Here is a 12808-nt window from a genome sequence, read left to right as displayed (position 1 = left end):
AGCCGCAATAAAGCTGCATACAACAAATCGGTTCCATCCACATATATCGCATGATTCTCCGTTTTGTTCTTGTACGCAGTATGGCAATAGGCGCGATCGCCTAATAGGTGTATTTAAACATACAAATCTTTATCCATTTGTGGCAGGTAACACGGTAATAACAATAAAAAACGCTAGAGTATGGAGGGAAGCATCAGACAATCGACCATAAAACGGTTGCCTATAACTTAATGTACAGTATATTTACACATTGGCTCACCGCCTAGGCATTCCTGTCCTAAAACAATGAATTCGTAGTTACAGTATTGATGTTATATCTATATTAAATTATCATATATGTATTAGGTCGATATTAGAAAATAGCTCTGCATGAAACGTAAGCTGTTCACAGGTGCTATTCACGGATGGTACAGGCACAGATTTTGCCTCAGGTTGCAGGTAGACTGCAGCTTGTCAGACGCAACCCTGTGCCTTCAGTAACGCAGCTAGTTTAATAGTACCGAACGCCGGCGTAATCTATCTGGAGCAAATATGTTCCGTGATGACTTAGGCCGGTTGCCACTTGCCGCTCGACGTTGGGGTTCTATAAAATTCATCTACTCATTGTCGAGCCCTGACGGTGAGTCGCTAAGGAAATTTGTCGGTCGTTGTAAAAGCTGGCAGTAGCTGCTGCCTCTATTATCGCTTTCGCCATTCTGTTTCGTGGCAAACGCGCGACACTTAGCTTAATAATACTGACGCTGCTGCAGATAAAGTCTGCACAAAGAGTTAAAGCCGCGTTAGGCCACAGTTTCAATACGCAGCAGTTATTACAACAACAAGAACTTGTGTTGGTTTCTAGTAATATTTCTAGTCGGCAGTGTGGTAGAAACAACAATGGTTTTTGCAACGATGTTATCCTGTAAACAGTCGCTATGGGACTGATGCGGCATCGTCTGGCTACCTACGCTTTTGTGGATAGCGATGTTGCGCTGTGTGTTGCAACATGTGAGATGTATCGGTGGGCCGTTTGTGCCATGGGTCAATGAAAGGCCACATTAAAACTTCGAGTTACGAGGAATATTATAGTGAGATGATAATAGTTGCCTATTCAGGTTCTCTTTGCTAAATGAAAACAGATGTCGTCGTTACGGCGATTTGGTATGTACTTAGCCTAAAAGTGGAATTGAAATACATTATTATTGTCTAATAGTTTACCACCCAGAAATTGCCAACGAAATCATTCCACTTTGAACTTTAGCAAGTTTTCCTTCGACTACACACGTCATCGAGCCGGAAAGTATTTAAATTATGCCCAAAATTGCATTTTTTGTTAGACTTTTTCTTTAGCCTAAAGTAGCCTTTTCAGTAATACTTCTTTATACGGCGAATACCCTGTTTGGCGATACCCTAAAATTTCCAGTTCGTGACATGCTGATAATCGTTAAGAGCTCAAAGAAAATTACCGTTTTTCTGTAAAATTAAGAGCTTGACTACGGCTAATCTCGCGATTAACTTTTGTTTTTCTATCACTTTCTAAGGAGTAGGCGAAATACATACACCACATGTCTTTGCTTAATTATGTATAACAATCGGATTTATTAGAGTTTGGTTAGCGAGATGAAAATCAATCTTACTTCTCAAATTATTTTTGGTTGCCTGCTTATTATATGGTAGGTAGTATCTCAGCCAGAAGCACATAGAATTTTCCTGGGGATTGACGACGCAAAAGGAATCAGCTCTTAGAATGTCAGTGCCGATTGGTTTCCCGATGGCTAAAATAGCTGAAAACGAGGGAATAGAATGCGAGTGTCATAACTGCAAATGCAACGACGACCATACCATTAACAGTACAAACGTGTGAGAGCAATTAGGCTATTATGGTTGATGCTGTAACAGCGTTTTGTCTGAGTCAAGACTATTCGAAGAGCTGACTAACTTGACAAGCAGTGGAAACACTTAAATTGTAATATACTCATAGGTTATCATAGTAAGTTGTTATGTGTTTATAGCAAAGGTACCCTCAGAACGCTGTGTGCGGTCCTATGACGTATCCAAATCAATGGGATTAGACACTATAAGATTTTCATATAGAGATTAGTCGGTTGCCTACTCGTAGGCATATGTTGAATTCTGCAGGATATAAGGTTGAGCCTCGATTGTCCTTTTATCCACGGACATTACAACATTGCTTTTCAACAGGAGACAAACAGGAATCCTGCTCAACTTAGCCTATGCTAAACGAAACGGCGATATTTTCCTGTGTGAGATCGCCATTAGATCAACGACAAACTGCGAACACCAAGTTTTTAGTTTGTAGCGTTATATATGTGTGTCATTCACTGTGAGAGGATCGAACGCGTCAGGCTTCTCACGGAGGATGTCAGCCGCTCCTGTAAATAAATAACAACATTGTCCATCTCCGAGCTATAGCCGATCGCGCTACGGCAGTCCAGCAATTCAGATACGCGTTCGAGAAAACCGCGTTGCGGTCTATGTGTTCCACTTATCGCACAGTTAACGAATAAGGCAACGTAAAGTAAAGAGATCGAACGGGGAAGTGAGAGCTAACGGTATTAGTTAATGATATTTTCTAACGTTGACGTCCCTTTGCAGCTTCGTTTTGATTTCGATCGCAATCGGTGCCACAACGCTATGATAAGTAGTTTGCTTTTTTCTACTGATAACACCAAAATATATTGGTATTGATAGTTAGGCCAATAGCAGAGAGACTACAATACGTGACTGGCGCACACAAACCTTATACTCGACAGTGATGCTTTAGTGCGTGTTAACCAATTGCTGTTTTTGCGCGGCCACTTATATTGACCTGAGGAACTTGTGCCAATCGATGGATAAGAAAACTGACGAAAAGTTTTTTTCGTGTTTTCGCTACTGAATCACCGTTCGCATGCGCGCAGTGAGAGATTAGCATCATGAATACTACGTACCGGAAGTACGATCTCGCCAAACGAAGGGATACAATTAAACCAAGACGAAGGCGACAATTTCAACGGCGGAGGAAGAAATCTTATCTACCGATACTAGGAGATGGAGAGGGTAAATTTCACACCCTTTACGATATTCTTTGCATTATGCTTAGATAGGTATGTGGCTGTATGTTGAGAGAGCAATTAGTATGTAAACAAGCAACATACACCTTAATTAACCGTCATAAACGTGAGGGGTATTGAGCGTGAATGTATGACCGAGTTTCATCATTCTGAATTAACTGTTGTGTTTAACTAGGGCTATTTAGAATGTGTCCTGTAATGTACCATTTCCACATTACATTGAAGTTTTCTGCTAACAATGTTACGTGTACTCTATTACAAAGAGAACTTTCAACTGTTTTCCTAGTTCTGTTCTCGAGATTTGGGAATCTTGTCGATACTCAGGAAGATTATGACCCTGAATAGAAAAGATCTCGATATGCGCGACCTTTTTCAACCGGGTAGCCTTAAATTGTTGCTTTCGATTTAAGGTACTTCTATAGTCATATCGTTCCTGCACGATTTTTAATATAATTTAGGTCCTGTCCTTTTATGCAGATTGAGAAATATAGTTTTGCATGCTACACTACAAGGTTATTTACCCTCTATGCAAATACAAGTTGGTCTGCACTTTTTTTAGGAGGGATAGTAATGTAGTTAAGTGCTGTCGAATCTAGAAATAATACAACAAGCTGAACAGCACAAGTGGGCTATAAAGATAATTATGGAAGATTTTTAACTATGAAGCCATTGGCTGCAGCCTTTCATAGAGGTTTTGTGAGATAACTAACTTTAGAATAAGTCTCGCGAAATCAAATTTTGATGTTATGAACATACTTAAGTTTAAAAATAGCTTTTTAATGCTGAAAGATGAAAACAGGTCTCAAACCTAATCTTTTTTTATAGAAAACTGAAACATCGCACAGTACCTTTACGGTGGTGATTTAGTTGATTCTAACTATTAATCATTAGCATTAATATGCTACGACAGAAATGAATATGAAAATAGGCGAATTCCGTTTTTTTAGTAAATGCCATGCACAAAGAACCTTATGAACCCGAACCTCGGAAGCGCTTTAAAAAAGTATCGGCTTTGCTAACGACATTGAGAAGTGATCTAAATTTAATACATTGATTTTCTTTCTTCCCTCATTACCCATCACCGTGTATTCACGACCGAGTTAAATCTATGAAGAAAAGCTTATATCTTCGAAGAAACATCCGAAACATTCAGCATTCATAGTGCGGACGTCTAGGAGTACCGTTGGATTACCTATTCGAACATGCAGCAGAGACGTGAATAATGTAAAAAATTTATAAATTCTGCCAGAGTTCCCGAACAAGCATCGTGTATGGAATCAGTTGTAGCCGATCTGAGACAAATTGGGATCGGCTTCTCAAAAACAAATTATGTATTACTACTTGTGTAGCTATTCGGATTGTTCTTTGTCAAACAAACTTCACTTCTTGCTCATCTATAATTCTATCTTGTTTAATATAAGCAGGTGTATTTTATTGTGATTATTCACATAGCTGCCAGTATTCAAAGGTATAACCAAGTTACGTGTTTGTCAACGACAAAAACCCCTTGACGTCGAAGCAAGAGCGTCGAGCTGACGTGTATGGTAAGTACGAGCGGTCCTCAGAGGCTCGTAAGACAAGAATTCATCTTCTATATTAGATATAACTTTGTTTTATAGGATTGTGTCACATCTACGGTTGTTGTAGGGCCTGAGTATGTCGAGGTGACGTTCATCGCAAAACATCGTCAGGGCCCAATGAATGGGCGCGCTTTACTAAGAAATCGTCAGGTGTTTTTAGGATAGTCTTTATCGTAGTTGGACGTGTACTGAGCTTGAATTCTCTTTATAGGTTTTGCCGTCTTATCCTTGAACTGCAAAAGAAACTATTTGCTATTCTATCTTATACAGAAGTATACACGCTTTTTATAACGAATGTGCTGAGGATGGGCGTGCGATGTGGTATCACCTAAACGAAGCATGTAAAGAAAAACGCCAAAAATGGCGTTAAGCTATCATTTAAATATTACAACTCGTCGCTGTGTACGTGAGGTTTCGAATTAAATAGTTAGAATACTTATACATATTTACTGAGATGCTTCAGGCAGTAACATGGCTTGAGAAGTGATAAAATAAATGTCATAAAGTGACAGCTGACCAAGCTTCGCAGTCGGCTTAATCAGTTGTTGTCGCCAATGCCAAAATAGCGGATTGTGTGGTGGAGTAATGGCGCGTTTTCGTACCACCATAGCTTATATGTGTTTGCTACCTGTTTCCCTGATATGTTAACATAGCCGAACCAAGGGCTGTACAAAAGTCATTTGGATATAGGGACGACCATCTGGTCCGAAGCACTTCAGAATACCACCGACAAAAAACAATTGAATGTACTTACATGATACGTTATTACAGACCGTATACATTTAAAACTTGACCAAAATACAACATCAGTAAAGTGAACTACCTTGATTATTTCCATTGGATCCGTCTTACCTAATATTAGCCACTTTTTCCTTAGTTTTCTCCACTGCCCGTGTATTGTCGTAGATTTAAAAAGGAGTTCACATCTCGAGAAAACTACGATTTGGTCTTTTTTTTGACGAATCTGTAGACTCTGTTTACTACCAGGAAATGGTCTCAGGCCTATTTGCATCTCAAATAATCGAAATAAGTTTGCCAAACATATGGTTTCAGCAAGATGATCCACCTTTTCACGTAACTAATAACATCCATCCGTAACTAAAAGATCACTTTGGTCGATGAAGTTGTCAGTAGCTAACTTTCTTTGTTATAGCCGTAGATTCTGTTTGCTTTGTCAATTCCACACTTTTGCTCCAGTTTGCGAGACCCCTCTTTCACCGATGTTGTTACGACTGTCTGTATTTGTTCTCGACTCTTGCTGCTTGATGGCTATGCACAAGCTCTTTATTTACTCTCTGGAATTTCCATGAACGTAAGTATGGCCCTGGGTGATTGCTGTTATGGCTAGTCTGTTAAAGAACCTAATTTTACTTTGCCGCCTCTGCTTCGTGAAAAATGCTTCTCGCAATTCATTGATTTTTACTTTGATCTTATTAGCACCCATTTCTTCGCAGCCTTTTGGAGTCCCTTTTTTTTCGAGCAGTTTTCTGTCATTGTTGTCACGGTTGTTACTGTGTTTCCGTTTGGTAGGCCGGGCACCGCTACGGCGTTCCAGTCAATTTTGATTATCGGTAATCCATTACACGTCCGCAGCGCTTGAGCATGTTCCTGCCTGAGTGCCTTGGCCAGATTTTCGTCTCAGTTTTGAGAGATAGCCTCTCTCCGACGTCCAAGTTAGATACGCCCTTTTTATGTCAGAAATTAAATTTTTAACTGTAGGGTCGTAGTATCTGTAATACGGCCAGAACTTGCCCATCTTCAGTACTTAAATAAGTGCTGACGAGATAAGCAAGAATAATTTTTAGTTCATCCATCTGGAGGTTTATGGTAACCCTCGTTGGGTTTTGTTTAAGTTATTGCCTGGAGCTGAATAGAACTTCGATTTTGCAAAATAATAGTGATAAAGTAATAATAAAAATAAAAAATGAAAGTAAAATTAAAATTTTAAATTAACGTTTCTTTCTGTTTTGTCGCTTGTGCGAGGGTTTATGCTCCGAATCTGCTCAAGTGCGCGCACACAGCGCCGCTGACAGAGCGACGCAATGCATATCGCCGCATACTCTTCGCTTCTCTCAAGCGTGCACCACCAGCAGAGTCCTTTGGGAAAAGTATTTGAAGAATGCTAATATGCTATTTATGCGGGGTGTCCATGCTGTAGCACCATATAAAAGCTTCAACAAAGCAACTGCTCCGTAAAACTGAATTAAAATATTGGCAATTCTTACGATTAAGATCTAATTCCCTCTCCACCCGTGTTCTCCCTTAGATCTATCAAGCTTGATCTGGACCCAACACCTAACCTAAAACCGTTACGTATTACACCGATGGAATCTGGTGTTGAAATGGGGTTTTGAAGTTCTAGTAGGGGGATGCGACCAGCGTCAAGTAATTTGCCAAAAATAAGCTTAATATGTTGAATTTCCAATTCTCGAAAAGGTTCCAGTACTAGACTTTTTTTGTAAGCTTATAATTTCCCGTAAGAGCCCTATTATTTTCCCTAGTATACGATTAGGACCCTTTCCCAATATTACAAGTCGATTATTCAGATACAGGTGAGGTTTTTTGCGTAGAGTACATAGTGTCTCCGAAAATTTGGCCTGTGGGTTCTGTTATGTTCGTTTTAGTGGCATGAAGGAACGCATTTAGCATTTGGTCTAGGTCCCTGACGAGTTCCATCATCAATGTCAATATAGAAATAACGTCACATCCCTGTGGCTAATTCTGAATGTATGTTGTATTTCTCTTAAGATTACCTCTTTTTTTTTTTCATTTCACTGTCCTACTTCAGATTCAGTTTGCTATATATCTGTACGTGGCAGCAAATATTATCCTAAGTCGGGAGGGTGTGAGGGTCCTCATTTTGGATTGGTTTTCTCAATAACATTACCCTTCTGACGTGCAATTCCGTGTGTTCACTGTCAATTTATATTTCAGCTGCTATTTCGGTTTGTTAAAACAGTTGCTATTGTCGCATCTTCGCGGACGTACTTGAGGTTTTTGTGTACGTAGTTTTTTGTGCGGTAACTCGTATTTCAATATTCTCCTACGGAGTTTGCACTAGCGAATTTTCTGTCACACTATTTTCAGAAGCCCACACTACTTACCCGTAGTGCGAATTAGTTACTTGAGATTCCCATGGATAAAACGGTTTTACGTTGATAACAAGGTCGCTAAGAAAACCTCATGTGAGCAATCAAATGTGTTAGGTCTGCAATTTAGAATATTGTGAAAATGTTTGCATTCCGCGAGAGTCACTCATCACTTGAGTTCAGACATTTCTTTAATAGTAATCTTCAAAAAACGAATCTCTCTCATTTTTTTTTCTTAAAGTAATCTCAGTTAACCTTAATGATTTAAATAAAGCGGCTGAACTTTAATTAGACGTACGTTAGGCAATGCTTTATTAGAGTTAATATAATACAGAAGTGGGGCACAACTGTTCGGCTACGATATACGTAATCGGTTTGTGTGACAAACCATTGTATCTGCCTGCCACATTAAAGCTGTTATCTAATATACGCTATATATTTTCTAAAATTAGATATATTTATATACATGTAGGGTATTCGCATCGAAAACACAAACACTAATATTATTATTAACATTTTAAATAACAGTCGGTGCTCTCACATGATTTTCTATGTTTAGCAGCCAAATATTTGCTTGCTTCTTAACGGTTTAACAGCTTTTTTTTTTTTAATAGTAATTCCTTCACTCAGCTAAAAAAAAATTATGAACGGCTCGAATTCGTTGAAAATATTCGCAGGCGTTCAATTCTTCGTTGGAACCACGCGTTAGCAGAAGTGAAATTTCTTCTACAAAAAAAAAAGATCGTCGAGATGCTGCAATTAGCTGACTGTATTGACAAGTGCAGGTTGGACTGAGTATCAGGTATCAATAATAACTCACTAAAAAGCAGGTTCTGTCTGTAAATGAAAAAAGTAAAAAAAAAAATAAAAAAAAAACAGGTTCAGAAATATCGGACGAGCCTATGTGGTCTGCAAAAGCGTTTTTGGTGCTTGAGAATATAGCAACGCTGCCTATCGGCCAGTTCAGTTTTTTTAGTGCGAATATCGAGGGGTGCCATGTGGAAGACACGAACTTGAATGTGCCACCCGTTAAGGTAACAGTAGAAAGGCCAGTCTATGCACCAGTTAGAAGGCTTTTTTTTCCACTCAAAACACTATCTATTTTCAATCTTGTCCGTAGAAAAAATCACTAGTCGTAATCACTATTTCTTTAAAGCTGACGCACTGCACCCAACGGCTTAAGCGTAATGGAATATAAAAGCTTTGGACCACATTATAAGTTGCGTGCGAATGTTCCTATAGGTTGATTTGCATTTTTTTTCCCTGAAGCTTTCTGCTTATAAGTTTTTGCATCTGCACTGCCGTCAAATGCCCCAATGGGCAGCTATGCTTACGCTGTTCGTCGCTGTTAGAATACTATAGAACTAAAGTCCTTCGAGTTTCGGTGTGACGTAACTTACTTACGCGTCAGTTCCTTCACTCAGATTTTGAAAGACTGAAATTGCAGGACGTCATCTGTTTCGCCGTGGGTTGTTCAATTCAGATATGTATTGCGGAGCGGTAACAGATGTAGTTTTTCTAAAAATCCAAGAATGTTGGACATATTTGCTAGAAATTTATTACAACTTTTGGTTTTGCTGTATAATATCTTTGCTATGTACCCGGTTTATATAGTCGATCGCTAACATGTGAGTAAGAAAAGTGTAGCACAACTGATATACTAGATATCATTTTGATAGGCGTTGTAAACACGTGTTGTACTCGTCAAGACGATGAGACATACGTTATTCGCAGCATAAATTCTCACATGGTAGAGTAAAGATCGATGACCTGATTGTTGAAAAGTTTAGGCACTGTTACTGATGCGATATACTGCTGTGGTACTGATCCTTGTTCCTCACAATCGCAAAGCTAGCTCTAACTAGAACGCAAAACTGGGACTACAAGCCAGGATCAGAATGAAAACTAGCATATTTAACTGATTAAACTAACTGAATTGATTATAAATTGAAGAAGAACTACTGGAATCAAAAAAAAAGTCTGTAATCTAATTGGAGTTGTCAGAATTGGCAAGAATATGCAATAAGCGTACCTCCCTGATAATATAATCCCTTGGACGCATTATACTAGTTGCTAACCTGGTTAAAACAATATTGTTCAATTCGAGATTGTTTATAGTATAGAAACACGACTCCTCCTTGGCGTTCTAAGTATTGTTGTGTCTATCACTCCATCGAGTTAAGGCCGTGGGAAGAATAGACCTAAAATGAATGAAACATTAAGGTCCGAACCTTATTTCCAGCCAGATAGTCGAACTCGAATAGATACGTCCGTCATTATTGAATCTGGTTCAAGCGAAATTCGGCAAAGGATTGCTCTTGAGTATTAAATCATAAATAAGAACACAAAACCATTAAAAAGCTACTATACATGATAATTAATATTTTGGCTAAAGTATTTCAAAACAAGGCGATTCAGAGCTTCCCGATTAACATGAAACTATTAGATAATACAACAGTAGCAAAGTGTGTTAAAAACATTGGATAAAAACATGGGACACTTTCAAAGCAGACGATGTACTCTTGCCCGCGTTTTTCGTACCTCATCTAGCTTCTGACAAAATGGACGCATCTTTTCGAAATGCTAAGAATAAGGGACATGGTCCATACTATTCGCTAATTAGATATTTGAACGGTTGTGGTTTTGGCGTTACGTAAATGATTTAAGTGTTCGCTACATCGCATCACTGATTAACTGAGCCTGAGGTGAAGTCTGTCATGAAACTGAAATGGCGACGAGATTGTGAATTCTGGACGTCCACCACAGTGTTGTATGTAGGACCCCTTTTTTGCTTAATATTATAAATTGACGTAATGAATAATGACGCCGTTATTTATCTGAACAATACACGAACCTAAAATACTCTTGCCTAGAGGGCAATGTTAGCCTTGGAAGACATCCCGAATGATGATTGAATGTACAACAGTTTTTATTAGCGTTCATTATTTCGAAAAAGGTATCATCCAATGCAATAGCGCTCTAAAGAAAAGCTCAATAAAAAAAGCCTTGTAAGAACATCAATCACGTTACCTTGTCGTTTCGCTTTTTTAAGCTGATTCCTTCACCTTGTCACAGATCGATGAATGAACATGACTCTGTCTATACAAACCTATACTTACATGTAAATTTACATACTCGCGGACATCAGTTACTCTGAACGTTAATAGATATTGACCTGTTCTAGAATTGCACAAAAGTTGAAATTGCACGGCTAGTGTATGAAGTCGTTAATGTATTGTATCATTGTCTGGTAATTTAATTATTTTATAATAATCATGTTGTGAGAATCACATTTAAACGTATTACGATACAATTCACCTTCTGCTTTTTTTCGATTTTTTACGGAGGACCAGACGACCGTTCCATCGTGCATGAAACAAATACGGCCAGTCTTTTGTTTTAGATCCAGGATCGCGCGGCCCCTCCTCTCCGCGCTTTCCATGTCTGCTTTGTCTTCATCTGATGCTGAACGGGGAGGAACTGCGCGTTCCCTGACTAACCATGCGCCGTAACGAAATGGCCCTTAGTGACTTCGTCCGTCAATGCAACGACTTTCGGTAAAATGTGACCTTCGTAAATTTTGGGTCTCCAGCGTCGATACAGCTGCTGTAGTGTGTTTCGCTTTCCGTCCCGGACGCTAAAAGAGGGGCGAAATAAAAACAGCAATAAGAATAACGGCGAGAGTGGCAAGATTCTCGCAGGGAAAATCTGCGAATCACCGAAGCGACCAATTTTTCTGCCTGTTATGGTTTGCTAGCCGGCCATAACTTCTGCACGGATAAACGGCTACGTAAGCACTACGAATAACGCACGACCATAACTAAAAGGGGACAGTATGAGTTTTAAGTTGAGATCGCAGTAGCGATGGAGAACAACGACATTTTTCTAGAGAACTAGCTCTTGTGGCAAGAATAAGACGTGAGAAAGAACCGCCCATAGAGACATCACAAGCGCCCTTACTCGAACACCTGTATAACCAGTTATTGCAATTAAACGAGTACGTGTCCATATGGAAAGTGTAGCCAATGGTAAAAAATAAAACTAAACGTGGTGACATTGGCAGCGGCATTGGGCAGAATCGGCGGTTCGTGCAAAGCACGCACACGTATTGCTTCCCTCGCCACTGTTTCTCGATAGAAACTAAATAGGACTGATCCCAACCATTTAGTCGAATGTACTATGACGTTAGTCGTCATTTGTCAGACGGCAAAATGTTTCAGATAGTTCGTCATTTGTTTACCTACCTCATACAGTCTGTCAGTCTTACTGACGAATAGTATGCATGCAAAAATCAAAAGATATTGACACCATCAGATGTCGATCAACTCCAAGTTAAACTTAATCGAAAAAGCAGCTCGAGCGTTTTTAGCGAACAAATTCTGCTCACGCGAGAGCCACTACAAGAAGCGTCATAATTAATCATAGTTAAATGCTCCGAATGCGTTCGGGTACAGTATTCAAATCTATCTAAATGGAAGCATCCTTGTGACGGTTTCATGAACATTTAACAGACAATCGGTAACTGCTCAAGGACCAACTATGCTGCTAGCAGCTAGCGGATTTCTAGCATTTGCTTCAACTGTTTGTTCTCTATCGATGACTCAAATCTGACGATTGGATCTCATGTGCAGGGCAGCAAACAACGCATCATCAGTGGACATGTGAGCGGGTGCCTAAGTGTACTATTTAGATTGTGTGCTGGACACGGTGCAATTTTGCGTAAGGTACCCTCGACTAGTAACAACTAGCCGCTGCAGAGGGCCTTTCAAGCAGCGTCGCATTCGCGAAAACGCGCAGCGCCCTCTCGCTTTGACTAGCTTTGTACGTGATACAGAATCCAACAGGCATACCGCTTTAATTGAGACGGTGTTGAACAACCGTTGTTCTAGTCGAGCCTATGTCGATTCGCACTGGTCGTCTTGTCGCTGGTTATTGTATATAACTGCCACGTAGGCTCATCCCGCTTGGACTGCCACACGCTATGGACTACCTTCTGTTTCTGGCCGAAGGTGGAATAGGTGTTCAAAATCTAGGTTAGTCTCCACATGAATAATGCAAGGCAAACGTGATCCCACATTCCTAACAT

At 39.7% G+C, this 12808-nt stretch overlaps 1 protein-coding gene and 2 long non-coding RNA genes across 9 annotated transcripts in view; 2 read left to right on the top strand and 1 right to left on the bottom strand.

Moving 5' to 3' along the window:
• Positions 1 to 704: 704 nt before the first annotated feature.
• LOC111264082 (1-phosphatidylinositol 4,5-bisphosphate phosphodiesterase delta-4) overlaps positions 705 to 12808 on the top strand; it is a 49208-nt gene continuing 37104 nt past the window's right edge. For 3 of the 7 annotated variants that reach the window (XM_086969946.1, XM_022839673.2, XM_086969947.1), the window contains exon 1: positions 11381 to 12755. In XM_086969946.1, the coding sequence (XP_086826072.1) occupies positions 12704 to 12755 (52 nt within the window). In that variant the 5' untranslated portion in view covers positions 11381 to 12703. Of the gene's footprint in view, positions 1141 to 2595; positions 3040 to 11379; positions 12756 to 12808 lie in introns of those variants that run through there. The other 4 variants (XM_086969945.1, XM_022839668.2, XM_022839669.2 and 1 more) reach the window with 3 other exon arrangements.
• Positions 3055 to 10746, top strand: LOC111264087 (uncharacterized). The gene is made up of 2 exons (XR_002682643.2): positions 3055 to 4597; positions 8400 to 10746. It is a non-coding gene; the product is annotated as an uncharacterized LOC111264087 (long non-coding RNA).
• Positions 10628 to 12808, bottom strand: part of LOC111264086 (uncharacterized) — a 16806-nt gene continuing 14625 nt past the window's right edge. The window contains exon 3 of the long non-coding RNA XR_002682642.2: positions 10628 to 11359. This is a non-coding gene — a long non-coding RNA (uncharacterized LOC111264086). The remainder of the gene's footprint in view (positions 11360 to 12808) is intronic.

The sequence above is a fragment of the Varroa jacobsoni genome, unplaced genomic scaffold (assembly GCF_002532875.2).
Source record: "Varroa jacobsoni isolate VJ856 unplaced genomic scaffold, vjacob_1.0 scaffold_820, whole genome shotgun sequence".
Lineage (NCBI taxonomy): Eukaryota > Metazoa > Arthropoda > Arachnida > Mesostigmata > Varroidae > Varroa > Varroa jacobsoni.
This window is presented reverse-complemented; position numbering and strand designations above follow the sequence as displayed.